Raw genomic sequence first — 19,655 nt, forward strand, 5'->3', positions numbered from 1 at the left:
ATAACTTCCAGAATCTGCTTCAGCCACAAAGCACCTCTCCCAGAAGAGGTGAGGACTGCCTTTAAGTTGTACTGGTTAGCGATAGTTCATTCCAGCCTCTCACATTCTGCACCCTCTGTTTAGGCGTATAACCACTGAACAGCACACTTATCACTGGCTGCATACTGCTATCATTTAAATTGTGTGTTCCTTCTTCCACACAAACAGAGATAGCATCTTTTAAAAAAAAACTATTACCATTACTTGAGTAAACAGTTGAACTCTGTCTTCTAGATTCTCTCCAAGAAAGGACAAGGAACTGAATTAAAATAACTCAATAACTCATCTATTAAGTATGTCCAGAGAATTTGGTTCTACTCCACAGTAAAAAATATTTAACCATTATTCTCTGAAACATGTTTACAATATTACTTTTTGAAAAGCCTTTTGGGGCTTTAAAAGTTCAAGATTTTCTGAAAAAATAGGGATCATAACTTTTTCAGAAATAGTTTTGACAGAGTTGATTGCAGCCTGATGTGCTGATCACTAAAACCGCGACGCCTAGAAAATAGGAGGAGGAATAGGCCATTTGGCCCTTTGTGCCTATCTTGCTCTTCAATGTGATCATAGATTATCATTCTATTTGGCAACCTGTTCCCACTTTCTCCCCATACAATTTGGTCTCTTTAGCTCTAAGAACAATAACTAATTTTTTTTTTAAAGTATTCAATATTTTGCCCTCAACCACGTTCTGTGACAGAGAATTCCCCATTCTCACCGTTATCTGGGTGAAGAAGTTTCTCCTCATCTCACTCCTAAATGGCTTACTACCATATTCATAGACTGTGACCCCTGGTTCAGGACTCCCCAGAAATCAGGAATGTCCTTCCTCATTTACCCTGTCCAGTCCTGTTAGAATTTTACAGGTTTCTATGAGATTCCTTCCCTTCACTTCGCAGTGAATATAAGTCCTAGCTGATCCAGTCCTAGCTGATCCAGTCCTAGCTGATCCAGTCCCTCTCCATACGTCGGTCCTGCCATCCCAGAAATCAGTCTGGTAAATCTTCATTACATTCCCTCCACAGCTGAACATCCTTCCTCAGAGAAGGAGACCAAAATGCACACAATACTTCAGGTGTGCTCTCACCAAGGCCCTGTGCAATTACAGCAAGACAACACTGCTCCTGTACTTGAATCCTCTCTCCATGAAGTCCAACATACCATTTGCCTTCTTCACTGCCTACTGCACCTACAATTATTTTAATGGACTGGTGCACAAGGATACCCAGGCCTTGCTGCACCTCCCATCCCCAGTCCCCAGTCCCTCGCCATTCAGATAATAATCTGCCTTCCTGTTTTTGCTAAAAATTTCATTTAATGGTGTCACCAGGAAATATAACGAGCCAGTGCAGATAATTTAATTTGAAATTCTTGACATAAATATGCAATCCATACAGCTTTTTCAATTTATTATTATTGATTCCAGTGGCTGGATAGTGGGATGAGTTTGTATATTGTTCATTCATTTAGTTCTGTAACCTGGCATGAAAGGTCGTTGGCATTCTCAGTCATGTGTATGTGTCAATGGGTATTAACCCACAACACAAAGGCGTTTCTAATTTTCCTTACCTACTCCTAAGTGGCATTCAGAGGCATAAAGGAAATAAATATGATGGCAAGTGTGGAAAACAAAAATATCACACTGGTACATCAATCTGTGCTGCTCTCAAACAGGATAATGAAAAGCTTGTACTGTACCTGACCTGACTGAGTGAGAAAAGAAATAGTTTTATTTATACAATTCCCATCAATGTTATCTATCACTATAATGAGGACAAAAATATAAATTTAGGAATGAACAGAGGGCATTTTGGGTGTAGTACTGGAACTGAGGACATTTATCACTGTGAGATTGTGAAATATAAACAGGGTCACTGGAGTAAGTAAGCAGAGTCCAGAAATAATTCTCAGTATCCTTTAGGGATTAATTAGTGCAATGCTTCAACTTTGCATAACAGTATCATGATTAGTGAATAATTGATCATTTCTGCACATAAACAGCTGAAGATATGCTTATGTGAGTGTCAAAGGGAGAATAAGAAACAGTAGGCTCCTTTTATGGCTGTTATTACAAGTAGTACAAGTGGTTAACATAGACCATGGGGAGAACTTGGATAGCAGAGGCTTAGCTGGTTAAACTGGGGAGCAGGAAGCAATGGATAGTTTTAATACATGCTCAGTATCTGACTTCAAAAGTACAGATAAATAATGCAGAAGGTTACTGTGCATACTGATGCAACTCACTGATAAAGATGACTTAAGTTTTAGGTCGCCCTGCTCCTGGAAATATTTCTCAGATAGGTGTTGAAAGGATGAGAGGCATGTGAGACAATCAGGAAGGCTGATCTGCAGATGGTGGGAGGTAATCAGAAGAGGATGGCAGGGGGACTGGGAGGAGGTAGCAAGAATGTAAGATGTACGATATGACCAGGAAGGCTGTGGATCCAGAAGGCATGCTGTTGCACCATTAAGACTCACATTCACGTATTCCTAGCTGTACCCTTGTGGAATTACTACAGATAGTTTGGTTATCCTGAATATAGCTGACCTGGAGTTCAGAGCAGCCTGCTTTCAGGAAATGGATTTGAAGCAGACATGGGGCCCCATATGTATAGATATCTATTCCAGGAATAAACTCTAGTGATCTTAAATTTTTCCCATATGACGTGCAGTGCATGACCAGTGCCCAATCAGATTGGACAGCTAAATATTTACTTTGCACCTGTAGAATGAAGTTATCATTAAAACAAATCCATGAGTTAACTGATCTCAGCTGAAGGGACAGGAGAAATATTACAACTGAATTGGTTCCACTTGATTAGAGGGGAAAAAAATTGACAATATTCAATCATCAGCAAAGGAGTGGAAAATATTGGTGACAAAGCAGCACTTTGGAATAGCATGTTTAAAAATGCTCCAATGGTTCCAACAGGACTTTGTTGTAGTCTTGGTATGAACATGGACAGAGATATGACTGTCTTCGACACCAAGACAGCATTTGACCTAGTGTGGCATTAAGGAAGCCTAGTAAAATTAAAGTCAGTGAAAATTGGAGAAAAGTTCTTCACTGCTTGGACTAACACAAAGGAATGTTTGAGGTTGCTAAATGATAATCATCAGTTTGGATACTGCAACAGGAGTGGCAATTTCCCAATATAAACCATTTCCATATACTCATTATAAGTTTAGAAATGTGGATATTTGCTGATGATTGGACAATATTCAGTTATATTCAGAATTACTTGGAGAATAAAGCAATGGGGCATATGGCGGGGTGTTAGCAACATTCATTTTGAGCTGAGGAATGGCCAGTAGCATTCATGCTACACAAGTTCCAGGTCACAACCATCTCCATCTAACAGAATTTCTTTTACATGCAATAATGTTATGCGTCAAATCTCATATACTTGTGCTTGTGGAGTCTACTATTAACTATAAATATAACTGCACCAGTCACATAAATAGTTTGACTAGAGAGCAGGTAAGAGACTGGGTATTCTGCCAGAATTGATTCACATACCTACTGCTCAAAGCCTGTCCGCCAACTACAAGGCACAAATCGGGGCACAATGGATACTTTACATGTGTCTAGACAATAAGATCATCAGAAATATGAGTTGTTTGGTCTATCAAAACTGTTCTATGATTCAACAAGATCAGGCTGTCCTGTTTGTAGCTTTAATTTCACTGAATTGCCTGTCTCCCATAACATCTAACTCGTTCATCAGTCAAAAACCCAGCCTTCAATGCATTCAATAAGTCAACCTTTATTGGTCTCTATGGACACGATGGACATCCAGTCCCTGTACACCTCTATCCCCCATCACAAAGGACTCAAAGCCCTCCGGTTCTTCCTTTCCCGCCATACCAACCAGTATCCTTCCACTGTCACCCTCCTTCGACTGACTGAACTGGTCCTCACCCTGAAAAACTTCTCTTTCCAATCCTCCCACTTCCTCCAAACTAAAGGAGTTGCCATGGGCACCCGCATGGGCCCCAGCTATGCCTGTCTCTTCGTAGGATATGTGGAACAGTCCATCTTCCGCAACTACACTGGCACCACCCCCCACCTTTTTCTCTGCTACATTGATGACTGTATCGGCGCTGCCTCGTGCTCCCACGAGGAGGTTGAACAGTTCATCAACTTTACTAACACCTTCCATCCCGACCTCAAATTCACCTGGACTGTCTCAGACTCCTCCCTTCCCTTCCTAGACCTTTCCATTTCTATCTCGGGCGACTGAATCAACACAGACATCTACTATAAACTGACTGACTCCCACAGCTACCTAGACTACACCTCCTCCCATCCTGCCCCCTGTAAAAACGCCATCCCATATTCCCAATTCCTTTGTCTCCGCCGCATCTGCTCCCAGGAGGACCAGTTCCAACACCGCACAGCCCAGATGGCCTCCTTCTTCAAGGACCACAGATTCTCCCCAGATGTGATCAACGATGCCCTCCACCGCATCTCCTCCACTTCCCGCTCCTCCGCCCTTGAGCCCCGCCCCTCTAACCACCACCAGGACAGAACCCCACTGGTTCTCACCTACCACCCCACCAACCTCCGTATACAATGTATCATCCGCTGTCATTTCCGCCACCTCCAAACGGACCCCACCACCAGGGATATATTTCCCTCCCCTCCTCTATCAGCGTTCCGAAAAGACCACTCCCTCCGTGACTCCCTTGTTAGGTCCACACCCCCCCACCAACCCAACCTCCACTCCCGGCACCTTCCCCTGCAACCGCAAGAAATGCAAAACTTGCGCCCACACCTCCTCCCTTACTTCTCTCCAAGGCCCCAAGGGATCCTTTCATATCCGCCACAAATTCACCTGCACCTCCACACACATCATCTATTGCATCCGGTGCACCCGATGTGGCCTCCTCTATATTGGGGAGACAGGCCGCCTACTTGCGGAACGCTTCAGAGAACACCTCTGGGACACCCGGACCAACCAACCCAACCACCCCGTGGCTCAGCACTTTAACTCCCCCTCCCACTCCACCAAGGACATGCAGGTCCTTGGACTCCTCCAGAACATAACAACATGACGGTTGGAGGAAGAGCGTCTCATCTTCTGCCTGGGAACCCTCCAACCACAAGGGATGAACTCAGATTTCTCCAGTTTCCTCATTTCCCCTCCCCTCACCTTGTCTCAGTCGATTCCCTCGAACTCAGCACCGCCCTCCTTCCTGATCATACTATGATTTTCTAAATGTCCTGCTGCAATCTCCCTAGTAATGGATGAGTTCAACTCCAACAAAACTCAAGAAGCTTGAGACCACTCAAGTCAGGTCTGGTGGCACCTCTGGAGATATATATATATATATATATACACACACACACATATATATATATATATAGAGAGAGAGAGAGAGAGAGAGAGAATTAATGTTTCAAATCTGATATGACCCTTCTTTAGAGCAGTTCTGATAAAGAGTCATACTGGGCTCAAAACATTAGCTTTATTTCCTGTTAATTTGCTGAGTTTCTCCATCATTATCTTTTTATTTACTTCAGATTTCAAGCATCCACAGTATCTGCTTTTATCATTCAAGGCAGAGCAGCCTGCTTAAGCAACAACCAGTCTACCACCTTAAACACTCCCTCCCTCCATCATTGACACACAGTTGCAGCATCAACAAGATGAACTGCAGCTACTTACAAATGCACCTCAAACAACACTCTGCAAACCCTTGACCACGGTAACCAAGGAGGGTAAGGGCAGCAAGAGCACCACCACCTGCAAATTCCCTTTGATGTCATGATCTGTTCTGATGTTGAACTACCTTACCATTTCTTCACTGTCATGAGATCAAAATCCTGGAATTCTCTCCCTAACAGTGGTGTGATTGTTGCTACGCACCACATGTTTGAAGCAATTCATGAAGTGGATCACCAAAATCTTCTGTAGAGTAATTAGGGGTGGCTATTAATTGCTGGTCTTGCAAGAACCCTCACATCCTGTGAATTGGTATGTTTTTTAAATACATTCCATGTTATAACTTGTGGTATTTTTATGGTGACCATGTCAAATTGGAATGTAACCAAATCCGTAATCAGTTAGAAGTACAAAATAAAGAAGACTGTTTACTTGTAAAAGTATGGAGCTGTACAAAACACATGGAAAATATAAATAGGAAAAAGTAAATCTAATCTGATTATTGCAATGGTTAAAATTCGCCATTGAGAGGAAACACAAAATGATTCATAATTATGAATGTAATAAATTGATAGATTTACATACAGCGATAGGAGAAAGTGAGGACTTCAGATGCTGGAGATCAGAGCTGAAAATGTGTTGCTGGAAAAGTGCAGCAGGTCAGGCAGCATCTAAGGAGCAGGAGAATTGATGTTTCGGGCATGAGCCCTTCTTCAGGAATCCTGAAGTTTCCTGAAGAAGGGCTCATGCCCGAAACGTTGATTCTCCTGCTCCTTGCATGCTGCCTGACCTGCTGTGCTTTTCCAGCAACACATTTTCAGCTACATACAGCGTTATTTTGTTTTAGTCGAATAATTTCTGATGAAAGATATGCTTCATTATGTTATGTTTTTATTTGTAGGTTCGGAGAATAAGAAGGTACAACTATTACTAATTTCTTACTACTGTGTGCCACTTACATCTAGGTAAGTATGGAGCAGGTATACAGCCTGAACCTTTTTTGATGATAATGCTCATATCTTTATTGTTGCCATATTTCATACTTGTATAATTAACTTTTGTTATGACTGATATTCTTTTTTATTCAGCCCATTTCAAGGAATTTGTTTTCAAACTCAAACAATAAACGGTACACGAATGAAACACTGGACAGGGTCAGAGGCCAACATGGCTGCACACAACCACTTAGCTCTCTCAGATGGATACTGCCTTGCAGAGCCACCCCAGCTTTATGGTATGTATAAATTCATCATTGTTTGACTATACATCTTATAAATGGAAGGTAGGAGGTCAGATAGGTCCATCAAGGGGTACATAATATACCTGTTTAAACCAATTCTCCTGAATATTTTTAGACAAAATTCCTGCAACCGAATTCTTTTGTTGTTGAGGACACACTAATGTTAAAAAACAGTAGGAGAAAAGACTGGCATCTATCATAATTAGTAATGAAAAGCAAGAAGTGTCCTTTATTTATACTAATAAACAGTTTGAAGTCAGCTTTAGGTGCACTCTCCAAGACTGAGTTTCCCTCAGACAGCCATTTCCATCATTGTCACCAAGTGGGACTCAGGGTTATCTAGCCTGGAGATTGCCTGTCAACCAAAAACCTATGTAACTCCATTGAATATGGTGCTAGGAGGTGCAGAAATGTTCCCCCCATTTAACCACTCTCCCAATCAGTGTGGCTCCTAAGCCCTGAACTTTTATCCAGTGAATTACTCCCCATTTTGAGTCTAATTCCAACCCTTGTAACTCCAAACTCCTAAAATGATTGCTACCTCTGAGCCCCACTGCACTAGGCTTCGTACTTGCTTCTGACTCCAGCAGTTCCAGGCCCTCCAACCAGATTACAACCTCTTTCACCTATCAAGCCACATCCCTCATCCCAAGCATGACTCCTTTTGGGAGGTAGTCAGATTTCCACTATGATGGGAATAATAGAAGAGCAGAATATTATTTAAATGGAGAGAGTCTGCAGAATTCTGTGGAACAGAGGAATCTGGGTCTCCTTATATGTGAATCATAAAAGGTAAGCATGAATGTAAAACAAGGAATTAGGAAGACAATTGGAATGTAGACATCTATGGCAAGAGGAGTGAAGTTTAAAAGTAAGAAGGTCTTGCTGCAATTATACAGGGCAACATTCAGAGTACTGTGTACAATTTTCTTCTCCTTACTTCAGGAAGGATATACTTGCATTGGAAATTGTGCTTACAAGATTCACTAGGTTCATTTGAGGATTGAAGGCATTGTCTTATGAGGAAAGACTGAGTAGGTTGGATCTGTAAGCATTGGATTTCAAAGAATGAAAGTTGGTCTTATTAAAACATGCAAGATTCTGAGGGGCCTGGTTGCTGAGGGGCCTGAAGGGTGGTTGCTGAGATTATTTCCCCTCATGTAGTAAGCTGGAACTGGGGTTCACTGTTTATAATGGAGGCTTTCCATTTAAGATGGAGATGAGGAGGAATTTCTTCCCTGAAGGTCAAGAAATGTCTACCCTGGGGAGCAATGAAAACTGGTTATTGAATGTATTTAAGACTGAGTTAATTGGATTATTTGATCTACATGGGTGTCAAGATCAATGTGGGGGAAGACAAGAAAATGGAGTTAAGGCTACAATCAGATAAGCAATGAATGGCCAAAAAGATTCAAAGGGTCAATTGGCATGTTCCTGTCCTTATTTCTAATGTTCTTTTGAAATACTTATTAATTCCTGACTGATCTTTCTTCTGCTGGAACTAGCAACAAGGCTATGAAATGAAGGAGAGGCCAACTTCACAAAACTTTGCAACATCAACCTCTAGCCATGGGCGCACCTCAGGCATTAATTTTGATGGCATCATAAAATTGGTGTAATAATGAATTGTCGTTACTTTCTAACATTAACAATAAATTAAGTACAGTACAAATGTGCTAACACAATGAAAGATCTTTTCACTAAGATTTTGTTTGAATACAGAGTGCTTTGTCTTTTAAAATGCATTTTCATACTTCAACAAGTAAGGCCCTCATTCACAGTCATTATTTTTCAAACATACCAGTCCTGCAGTTTGTGAGAAAAGAGTAGCTTCTGACAGCAACTTGGAAAAACTGAGAGAATTTGCAGCATCAGTTAAGTCCATTTTTGGATAACTTGGCATTCTAACAGAAACCATTGCATTTACCAACTCCCCTATTGTTGTAAGCAAAAGTCATGCGTGGTCAGTTGATTGCAACAAGTTTAAATTAAAAAGGATCCCTTCTTTTGTGAAGACTTTCTTCGAGACCAAAATTAACCAACTTAACCAGGCTTTCTTGAATGAACAAAAAAAAGTGAATCCAATGACTAAATATAAGATGAATTAGTATGCAACATATGCACACAGATTAGAAATAAGAGGTGAGTCCAAATAGATAAAACTTAATAAGCCAGACATACAAATCAGTTTCTGAGTTATTCACAAAGAGTGAATAGTTGAATATTGCGAACATTGCAGTGGAGGGTACCTGTAGCGTGACATTGATAGTTGAACAGCCATTCTTTTTTACGATTCTGGAATTTGTAGTCATTTTGAAGTTCCTTTGTTCCATTTCCTTGTTCTAACTGGATTACAGCACTTAGAGTGAGAGAGAGCATTTCCTGGCAACACAGGAGTAACTGGGCAATAACTCTTTGACTGTGATGTTTACAGCAGGTTAATACTTCAATCCAGGTTGGTACAGGGAAACACAAATTATGTCTGAAGTCTGGAAGATAATCCAAGGGGGTTGACTTGCTACTGAACAGGAAATGGTCAAACCCTCCTTATCTTTGTAGTCAGAAGAGATCACAATTCTGTCAGTTGGAAGCATTTTTGAAACTTTGAAGTATTGTATCCCAATACTCACTACCAGAGTATTTTTAGTATTTTCATTATATTCCCCACAGCGGACTTCTTAATAAAATCATATGAATTGAATTGAATTTATTGTCATGTGTACTGAGGCACAGTGAAAAGCTTTATCTTGCGAGCAATACAAGCAGATCACATAGTTAAGTAGCATAGATAAGTAAATAGTAGGTAAACAGTGGCAAAAAAAAACACAGGTACAGGCAAATGTTAAGAGTTTTTGAGTCCATTCGGTATTCTAACAACAGCAGGGTAGAAACTGTTTTGAAACCGGCTGGTGCATGTTCAGGCTTCTGTACCTTCTCCCCGATGGTAGAGGTTATAGAGAAACATCGTCAGGGTGGGATGAATCTTTGAGAATGCTGGCGGCCTTTCCTTGACAGCGGGCCTAGTAGATGGATTCTATAGATGGGAGGTTGGCCTTTGTGATTGTCCGGGCTGAGTTCACTACTTTCTGCAACCATCTCCAGTCTTCAATGATACAGTTGCCTACCAGGTTATGATACATCCAGACAGAATGCTCTCAATGGTGCACCTATAAACATTGGCAAGGATACTCACTGTCATGCCAAATTTCCTCAGCTGCCTTTGTAACCAGTGCGTCCACATGAAGAGTCCAAGAAAGCTTGTTGTTGATGACCACTCCCAGGACCTTGACACTCTCCACTTGTTCCACCTCTGTGCTGTTAATGTGTAGGGGGGCATGAGTAACATCCGCCGAAAGTCAATAATGAATTCCTTGGTTTTGCCGGCATTGAGAGCCACGTTGCTCTCAGTGCACCATTTTCCAGGTCTTCCACCTCCCGACTTTCGTCACCACCTGAGATTCGTCCGACTATATTGGTGTCATCAGCGAACTTGTAGTGTGGTTTGGAATTAAGGGCTAAAAACGCCTGACATATTTGGGTTCCAACCAGATGTGATAACATTTGCCCTGCCAGACAAAGTAAATGAGAGTCACACACACACAAATTCATTCTCTTAGACTCGGTCAATATTAAATGTTCAGTTCAAATTGAGTCTCTTTAAGTTCTGGACAGGATATCCTCAATTACCTTTGTTTTCCTGGCAATGTGTTTTTTAAATGGTATAGTTCAAGGAACAAACTCCAACAGATTAACCTGATTTTCTGGTTGTTAAATGTTTCCACAAAAACTAATGCGCTGTCATCAGTGTAAAGTATAGTCTTTCTATATCCATATTGATCATATATCTCAATGCGTTTGAGGTCCAGTAATAAACCAAGAGTTTTCTTCTCTGTGGTAGAGTACCATCTTAGATCAAAAGAGAAAATGCTAGAAAATCTCAGCAGGTCTGGCAGCATCTGTAAGGAGAGGAAAGGGCTGATATTTCGAGCCGAGCTTTGACAAAGGGTCAGTTAGACTCGAAACATCAGCTCTTTTCTCTCCATACAGATGCTGCCAGACCTGCTGAGATTTTCCAGCAGTTTCTCTTTTGGTTTCAGATTCCAGCATCTGCAGTAATTTGTTTTTATTTTGTACCATCTTAGATGTTTGTTTAACTTTTTTGAGAAGTACCAAGTTGGACTCTCCATTCCAGATTCATCTCCTGAAGGAGAATAGCCCCTACCCAATGTCACTCACATTGATATCTACTTTAAATGTTTGTAGAAGGTTTTAAGCTGTAAGAACAGACTTGAGTGACTGAAATTGTCTTCAGCTTTTCTGAAGCAGTTTGGCATTTGTCAGTTAAAATTACTTCTGCTTTTTACTGTATTAGCTGTGTTAGCAGCTCAGCTATACAGCTGTAGTTTGCAACAAACTTTCAGGAGCACACATATATGCCCAAGAATATCATGCTTTCCTGTTTTGTTGTGTGAATGAGTAACTGTGCTACTGTTTCTACCTTTGCTGCGCTACACCGTACTTTTCCTTGCCCGAATTCCATGTCCTAGGTAAATCATTTGGGTCTTAGAAATTCTCTTTTTGTGAGATTAACCAACCAGTCAGTTGACTGTATTTTCTATGAGAAATTTCCATTTACTCGAAATGCAGTTCCCAGGTGTCTCTGTCCACTCAGAGGTTAATGAGATACATTACGCAATGAGATGGACCAGTTGTAATCTGGATCATCGGCTTTTGAAGTGTGGCTGGGGCATTTCAGAGTCCAAATAGTATTACAAGAAATCATATATCACTGGGAAAACCAGTTTGGAGTTACAAAGCAGAGACTTCCTTCATTTGGGGAGTCAAGGGAATCTTCCAGCATCCATTGAATAAATCTATGTTGGAAATAAAGTTGGTTTACCTGCCCTATCTAAGCAATTTTCCAGCTGAGGTATTAGGTAGGAATCTGTTCTGGTCACTACATCAACTACTCAGGCAGTAAAATAGATCCTTGTGGAAGTGTCCAGCTTGGAGACAAGCAGCATTGAATGGCACAAGCTGGGCGCAATATTAATCCATGGTACCTCAGTATCGCAGTCTGCTTCTCATCTGTAAGACTGTGAGGGGGGCTTTACATTTGCTCCTCAGCACCTTTTTAATACAGAAGCATCTGGGGACTGCTCAGTCTCAGTTGCAGTGTGAACAGTCTGAACTAAGCTTTTTACCACTAGGCTACTTGATGGCTTGCTACAATTGCCTCCTTGGGTGTCTTCAATGCTCATTGAAAAAGGTTAAAGGTAACTAAACCAGAGAGTCTTCAACTTGCCATGTCACCTTAGCCTCCACAAGCTAAGCTTGTATGGTTGTGGACCAAGTGAGCCCACAGTCAGGGAAAAGGTCACACACACTTTCTCCAGTAGCTGTTTAGCCCTCCTGGCCTCAGTGAGCGTCTCAGAAACTACTGGAGATGCACAAAGCCATTTGCACTTTTGATAATCATTTTACTCCCTTAGAATCAGTGGCATTTTCTTCAGGAAAGTGCCTTTCTCCAAATGCTTACCATGCAATAAAAAGATCCAATATTGGACTGGTCACTTCAACTGCGTTGCAACTTATTGTAAAGACATAAAGAAAACTTTTATATCTGCTTCTTGAAACTTAAGAACGAAATGAGCAAACCAGTTGCCCCCACGCTTAAATCTGAACCAGCGCTCAGACCTAAGAGTGGAGGCAACTGTTTGCTCATTTAATTCATCATTGGAAATAGTAAGGTACTTATTCCTCAGCTCAAACCATCTTGCTTCAAATTCCTTTTCCTTCAGTTTTCATAAAAGCTTTTCTCTCCACTAATTGCTCTTTCTCTTTCCCATTGCGCTCTGTCTCTTTCTCATTGCTTTTCCTGACAGTCTATTTTCCACCATTAAGTTTCACTTACTAAGGAAGCCTTAATTTTGCTAGAAATGCACTTGCATCAAATGCAGAAATTTCTACGCAATAACAATGCAAATTCAAAAATGTCTTTTGCAGATTTTCTTTAAAATTGGTTACAAAGTGACAATTTACCCAGTCTAGTTCTTATGTTTTGTCTGTGGGTTCAAATCATGGCAAGAGTCTACAGTTTATTACAAGCAATCTCTAGGTGAAATCCCCAATTAATTAGCATTCCATTCAGGATACCCTGAACTGTTAGGCTGCCGAGTGAGGAGGGATAAACTGCCCCCCCTTTTTTCACTCATCTTCTTTGGTTAGTTGCAATAACATTAATTTAAAAGGGGTATTGTAAAGGATATGATTACCGTTGGCATTTTTTTCAGTGTCATGTAATCATATTCAGAAACAAGGAAGTCATATGACAACTGTACAGGGTCTTGATGAAGCCACACTTGGAATATTGTGTGTAATTATGATCGTCTTACCTAAGAAAATATAAACTCACTATCGAGGGAGTGCAGTGAAGGTTCACCAGACTGATTCCTGGCATGGCTGTTCTATTTTAATGAGGAGAGATTGGGTCGATTAGTCGTGTGTTCGCTAGAGTTTAGAAGAATGATCAGGATTTCATTGACACATACGAAATTCAGACAGGCCTGAACAGACTGTATGTAGGGCTGATGTTTCTCCAACCCAAGCAGGAAACCCAAAACAAATGGTCAATGCCTCGGGATAAAGGGTAGGACATTCTGAGATGAGGAGAAATGTCTTCACTCACAGAGTGGGGAATCTAGGGAATTCTCTAGCACAGAAGGTTGTGGAGATAAAGTCTCTGAGTATATTTAAGAAACAATTAAATAGATTTCTAGAAGGTGAAGGTATCAAGGGATATGGAAAGAGAGTGGGAGCATGGCAATTACACAAAGGGTCAACCATGATCATGCTGAATGGTGGTGCAGGCACAAAGTCCTACTATTGACATTATTGTCTTTGTTTTTTTTTGTTTGTTTCAAAGAGCTTTTTTTTCCTGTATTTTTGATTGTGGACTGAAATGGGAAATGAACTGTTTTAAAAAATAAGGAATGTTGAAGGAATGTTGCATTTTTATTGTAAGTAATGTCCATACAGCAATTTGTTTCAAGCAGTAGTGGAAACCTGGTTTGCAGCTGAGCTGGTCCAAGAGGTGTGCACAAATGGAGCTTTGTCTGACAAAAACTAGCTGATTGGTCTGTGGCCTAGTGATCAGTTATTAATGACAGATGTTGTGCCTGCCAACAACTTTGTGATTGGCTCCCAGGTAGCTGAACACAGCTGGGGGCTGTGAACGTTTTGGCAGAAACCACCGGAGCTCTAAAGGAGGAGGAGCTGTTTTCGCTCTGCAGTGAAAAACATTTCAAACCTAAAGACAGCCAGTTTATTTCCCCTTTACAGTTGCTGTAAGCTCTGACTTTTAATTGGTAATTACAGAAGTGTTATGACACAGAAGAAAGTTTTTGGCCCATTTTTGTCTGCAACAACTCTCAAACAAGCATTACCTGCTGCCAATTTCCTGCTTTTTCCTCATACATTTGGACATTATTTCCATCCAAATTATCAACCAGCGCATCATACAGATCAATATCCTTGCTAAATGTAGATTTTAAAATCCTTTCTAAAACGTTAGCATTGAGACTAGAAAAGGTATTGCCACATATCATAAAGGAGGATCAGACGGGGTTTATTAAGGGCCGTAGATCATCCAATAATATTAGAAGGGTTTTGAATATGATTCAAGCCTGTCATCAGGGAAAGATACCAGGAGTAGTAGTCTCATTAGATGCGGAATTTGACAGGGTTGAATGGTCATATTTGTTTTACACATTGGAAAGGTTTGGCATTGGAAAGGTGTTTACCAAATGGGTCTCAACATTGTATAGTGATCCCAAAGCAGTTGTGGTTACCAATGGATTAGGTTCGGACAGCTTCAGTGTGGGTAGGGGCTGCTGTCAGAGATGTCCTCTCTTGCCATTGTTATTTACGCTAATAATTGAACCACTAGCAGAAGCTATATGGGCTGATCCAAATATAACAGCCCCGAGGATTGGTACAGGTAAACATAAAATCACCCTTTGTGCAGATGATGTTCTTCGATTCCTCAGTAATCCTCTGATGTCCGTGCCTCACTTAATCCAAGTTATTAATACATTTAGTGCATTCTCAGGCTATAAAATTAATTCCTCAAAATCGGAGGCTATACCAATGGGTGGCCTTGCTATGATACCCCACTTAGTGGACGGATCCCATTTTCCCTCTCGGTGGTCCCTGGAGGGTTTCTTATATTTAGGCATTTTTATTACCCCAGTATTTGGTCAGTTATACAAGGCTAACTTTGTGCATTTACTGGAAAGGGTAAGGCAGGACCTCCAGCGATGGGGAGACCTTCCAATTTCCTGGCTGGGTAGGATAGCAGTAATTAAAATGAATGTTCTGCCCCGTCTCCTATACCCTATGAGAATGCTCCTGGTGAGGCTGGCATTACGTAAATTATATGGCTGGTTGGGTTCCTTTATCTGGAAATCATAGATGGCCCCTCATTAAGCTGAAGAAGCTACAGCTTCCACAGGCAAGGGGAGGATTGGACTTCCCAGATTTTAGGAAATATCAGTTAAGTTCCCTATTAAGTTACATAGCTGATTGGGTCTTGTCTGACCCGCAATCAATCTGGCTGGACATCGAGGCTTCTTAAGTAAAATGCCCACTTATTTACCTTTTATTTTCAGACAAGAGGAAAATCATTGCGGATCACTGTAAAAACCCTGTAATACTAAACACAATTAAAGCTTGGAATATAATGTGGCAAAATGAGGGCAACTCACATAAAACATCCCCCTATGCTCCAATAGTGGGAGCATGGGGATTTCAACCAGGGTTTACAGATGCCACTTTTAAACTCTGGAGATCCAGGGGTATCTTATGTATAGGGGACCTATTTAAAGAAGGGGTCCTGATGTTTTTTGAACAGCTGTGTCAGAAATTCGGATTACCTCATGGAGACCTCTTTCGATACTTCCAAATTCGAGATTACGTATAGAAGAAGACTATGTTATTAGATAGTCTTTATAAATCAGATAGAGAATGTAGACTGCTACGGCCAATGGGGGTATCTTCCGTCAGTACTATTTATCATTTACTACATGACAAAGTATCGGGAGATATGGACAATCTGCTTAAAACATGGAATCAGGATTTGTGACTAGAAATCTCTATAGAAACGTGGAATGAGATTTGGGAAAACGCTAGAAGAATCACCATCTGCAACAGAACTCAGGCTATCCAGCTGAAGATACTCTATAGGGCCCATATAGCACCGGATCGATTGGCAAAATTTAAGGCCAGAGCATCTCCAATGTGTCTCAAGTGTAAAATAGAGGTGAGCACTCTTGTACATTGCCTATGGACTTGTCATAAGATCCGTAGATACTGGGCTAAAGTAGCAAGTACCCCGACAGAAATTTTAGGAACGGAAATTAAAGTGGACCCTATATCTCTCCTTTTGGGCTTTTCGAACTTACCCTCCCTGGATATACACGGGAATAGACTATTTTCTATTCTCTCTTTCTGTGCAAGGAAAAATATTTTGGTAAACTGGGTGGCTGAGGGCCCCCCCGGACTTTCAAATTGGCACAGATTAATGATGGAATGTATTCCCCTTGACTTCCTTACAAATATGGCGCACTATTTCATAAAATATGGCAGCCCTTCTTGAATTATACAAATACAGATATTTTGGCCATCCTAACAAGGGCTTTTATTTAATTGAAATGGCGAACCTGGCTAGTCCGAGGCCCCTTGGGAGAGGAATCCCGCACGAATACGGGTTTTGTTACATTTGATGTTCACACATTCCGAGCATGTATCTCACTACCCAATTTCTGTGTTATCTATTGGTTTTTTTTTCTCTTATTTGAATAATGTAAGAGACTTAATTATACTCTCTGGTTAGTTGTAAGTTAGATTAGTAGTTAGTTGAGTTTTGTTGTTTTGTCTCTTGGTATTTTTCTTTTGTTAAATTTTGGTTATTATTTATGTAAGATTTAATTGTATATCATTGTTTGTACTTGAGAGTTTTGTTTATTTTTGTAAATTTGTAAAAATGTTAAATTTCCAATAAAAATATCTATGAAAAAAGTCTGTGAGAAGTTTTGGAGCTCGGGTGCTCGTTGTTGTGGTTCTGTTCGCCGAGCTGGGAATTTGTGTTGCAGACGTTTCGTCCCCTGTCTAGGTGACATCCTCAGTGCTTGGGAGCCTCCTGTGAGCACTTCTGTGATCTTTCCTCCGGTATTTGTAGTGGTTTGAATCTGCCGCTTCTGGTTGTCAGTTCCAGTTGTCCTCTGCAGTGGTGGGTATATTGGGTCCAGGTCAATGTGCTTATTGATTGAATCTGTGGATGAGTGCCATGCCTCATGGCATAGAGAGATGGCACTCATCCACAGATTCAATCAATAAGCACATTGACCTGGACCCAATATACCGGCCACTGCAGCGGACAACTGGAACTGACAACTGGAAGCGACAGTTCCAAATCACTATAAATGCCGGAGGAAAGATCACAGAAGTGCTTCACAGGAGGCTCCCAAGCACTGAGGATGTCACCTAGACAGGGGACGAAATGTCTGCAACACAAATTCTCAGCTCGGCGAACAGAACCACAACATCTATTAAAAAAATTTCCGGACTGTTTAGATGGAGCTTGTTGTTACAGCCATTCAGTTTGTAAATTGTGCATGTGGCAGGACAAGAAAAGGTGATTGCCGTTGCTTTGTCAAGACTGGGATGATATATGGAGACGTTCGGTGGCAGGAGTAAATGGACTGAAGCAGAATGTAGTAGAGAATGTTTGCATGTTTATAGTCAATGTAATGTATATGTGTGTTGTAGTGTACTAACAATTTATGATTAAGGGGTGTTAAAATGAAGCCATCTTTGGATATCGATAGGTTTTTTTAGGGGGATGTGTGATGATGCTGCTCTTTTAACCAGGTTAGCTGTTCTTGGTGTTTCTTTCAGAGCGGCCATAAAGGCAGTGGTTTTCTTATGTTTGGGTTTATCTACTTGAAGAAGCTTTTTAGTGTTTTTTTTAAACACTTTAGATTAGATTAGATTACTTACAGTGTGGAAACAGGCCCTTCGGCCCAACAAGTCCACACCGACCCGTCGAAGCGCAATCCACCTATACCCCTACATTTACCCCTTACCTAACACTACGGGCAATTTAGCATGGCCAATTCACCTGACCCGCACATCTTTGGACTGTGGGAGGAAACCAACGCAGACACGGGGAGAACGTGCAAACTCCACACAGTCAGTCGCCTGAGTCGGGAATTGAACCCTGGTCTCAGGCACTGTGAGGCAGCAGTGCTAATCACTGTGCCACCGTGCCACCCACACTTGTGCAATGAAAGGGGAGTGGCCAGTTCTCCCAGTTCAGGCTTTGGTTTGGTTTTAGCAGTCTCTTTTGTTTGCAGACACTGGTCAGGTTTTAGCTGGGGACCCAGAGAAGCAGTTCCATGCTGATCCTCTAGCTCTCTGACATCTCTCCTGTGTTTGAAATTACGTTTTTGCCAAGGGGCTGTTTATGAGGATGTTGCAAGTATTTAGAACAGCATCATTAAGTTGTGATGGAGTCAATTGGATTTTCAGAAAAGTTATGTTAATCTATATTCTGTTCTCTTTTTCTCTTGTGTTAATATATTGTGTTTTGTTTAAAACTAAGCTGCATTACTCCTGGCGTGTCCATTTCACACCTGCTTAAAATAACTGGAAAGTTAGGGTCTGGGCTACTTTCTTAAAATATTTTGAGGGGTTTGGTCTGGTCCATAACAGCAACTTGACGGTAATGACATTCCCATGTATCTGCTGCCCTTTTGCTTTGAGATAGAAATGGTCATAGGTTTGGAAGGTGCTGTTGAAGGATCGTTGGTGAATTTCTGCAGTGCATCTTGTAGATAGCATATACTGCTACTACTCAGATTGTTGGTGGAGTGTGTGGGTGCTTGTGGGTGTGGTGTCAATCAAGCGAGCTGCTTTATCCTAAATGGTGTCAAGTTTCTTGAGTGTTGTTGGAGCTGCACCCACCCAGTGATGTGGGGAGTACGCCATTGAATCTTATTGTGTGCCTTGCAGATTGGTGGATAGGCGCTGGGGAGTCGGGAGCTGAGTTACTTGCCACAGTTTTACTAGTTTCTGATCTGCTCTTGTAGTCACTGTGTATATGTGGTGAATCCATTTCAGTTTCTGGTGAATAGTAACTGCCAGGATGTTGATCATGGGGGATTCAGTGATGGTAACATCATTGAATATCACGTGGTTAGATTCTCTTTTAATGGTGGTGTCATAGTCTGGCCTTTGTTTGGCAAGAATGTTCGAGTAAAAGGTGAGGTCTGCAGATGCTGGAGATCAGAGCTGAAAATGTGTTGCTGGTTAAAGCACAGCAGGTTAGGCAGCATCCAAGGAACAGGAAATTCGACGTTTCGGGCCAGAGCCCTTCATCAGCCCTTCAGCATTCCTGATGAAGGGCTCTGGCCTGAAACGTCGAATTTCCTGTTCCTTGGATGCTGCCTAACCTGCTGTGCTTTAACCAGCAACACATTTTCAGCTCTTGGCAAGAATGTTACTTGCCACATATCAGGCCAATCCTAGATATTGTCCAGATCTTGCTGCATTTGAACATGCAATGTGTCAGTGTTTGAGGAGTCACGAATGGTGCTGAACATTATGCATTTATCGGTGACCCATCCCCACTTCTGACCTTATGATGG

General features: G+C 41.4%; 1 protein-coding gene across 1 annotated transcript in view; it reads left to right on the forward strand.

Moving 5' to 3' along the window:
• The first annotated feature begins 6,845 nt into the window (after positions 1–6,845).
• Positions 6,846–19,655, forward strand: part of LOC132828233 (bile acid receptor-like) — a 90,210-nt gene continuing 77,400 nt past the window's right edge. Inside the window, exon 1 of the mRNA XM_060845193.1 lies at positions 6,846–6,942. Within this exon, the coding sequence (XP_060701176.1) occupies positions 6,846–6,942 (97 nt within the window). The remainder of the gene's footprint in view (positions 6,943–19,655) is intronic.

This window comes from Hemiscyllium ocellatum, chromosome 26, assembly GCF_020745735.1.
Source record: "Hemiscyllium ocellatum isolate sHemOce1 chromosome 26, sHemOce1.pat.X.cur, whole genome shotgun sequence".
NCBI lineage: Eukaryota > Metazoa > Chordata > Chondrichthyes > Orectolobiformes > Hemiscylliidae > Hemiscyllium > Hemiscyllium ocellatum.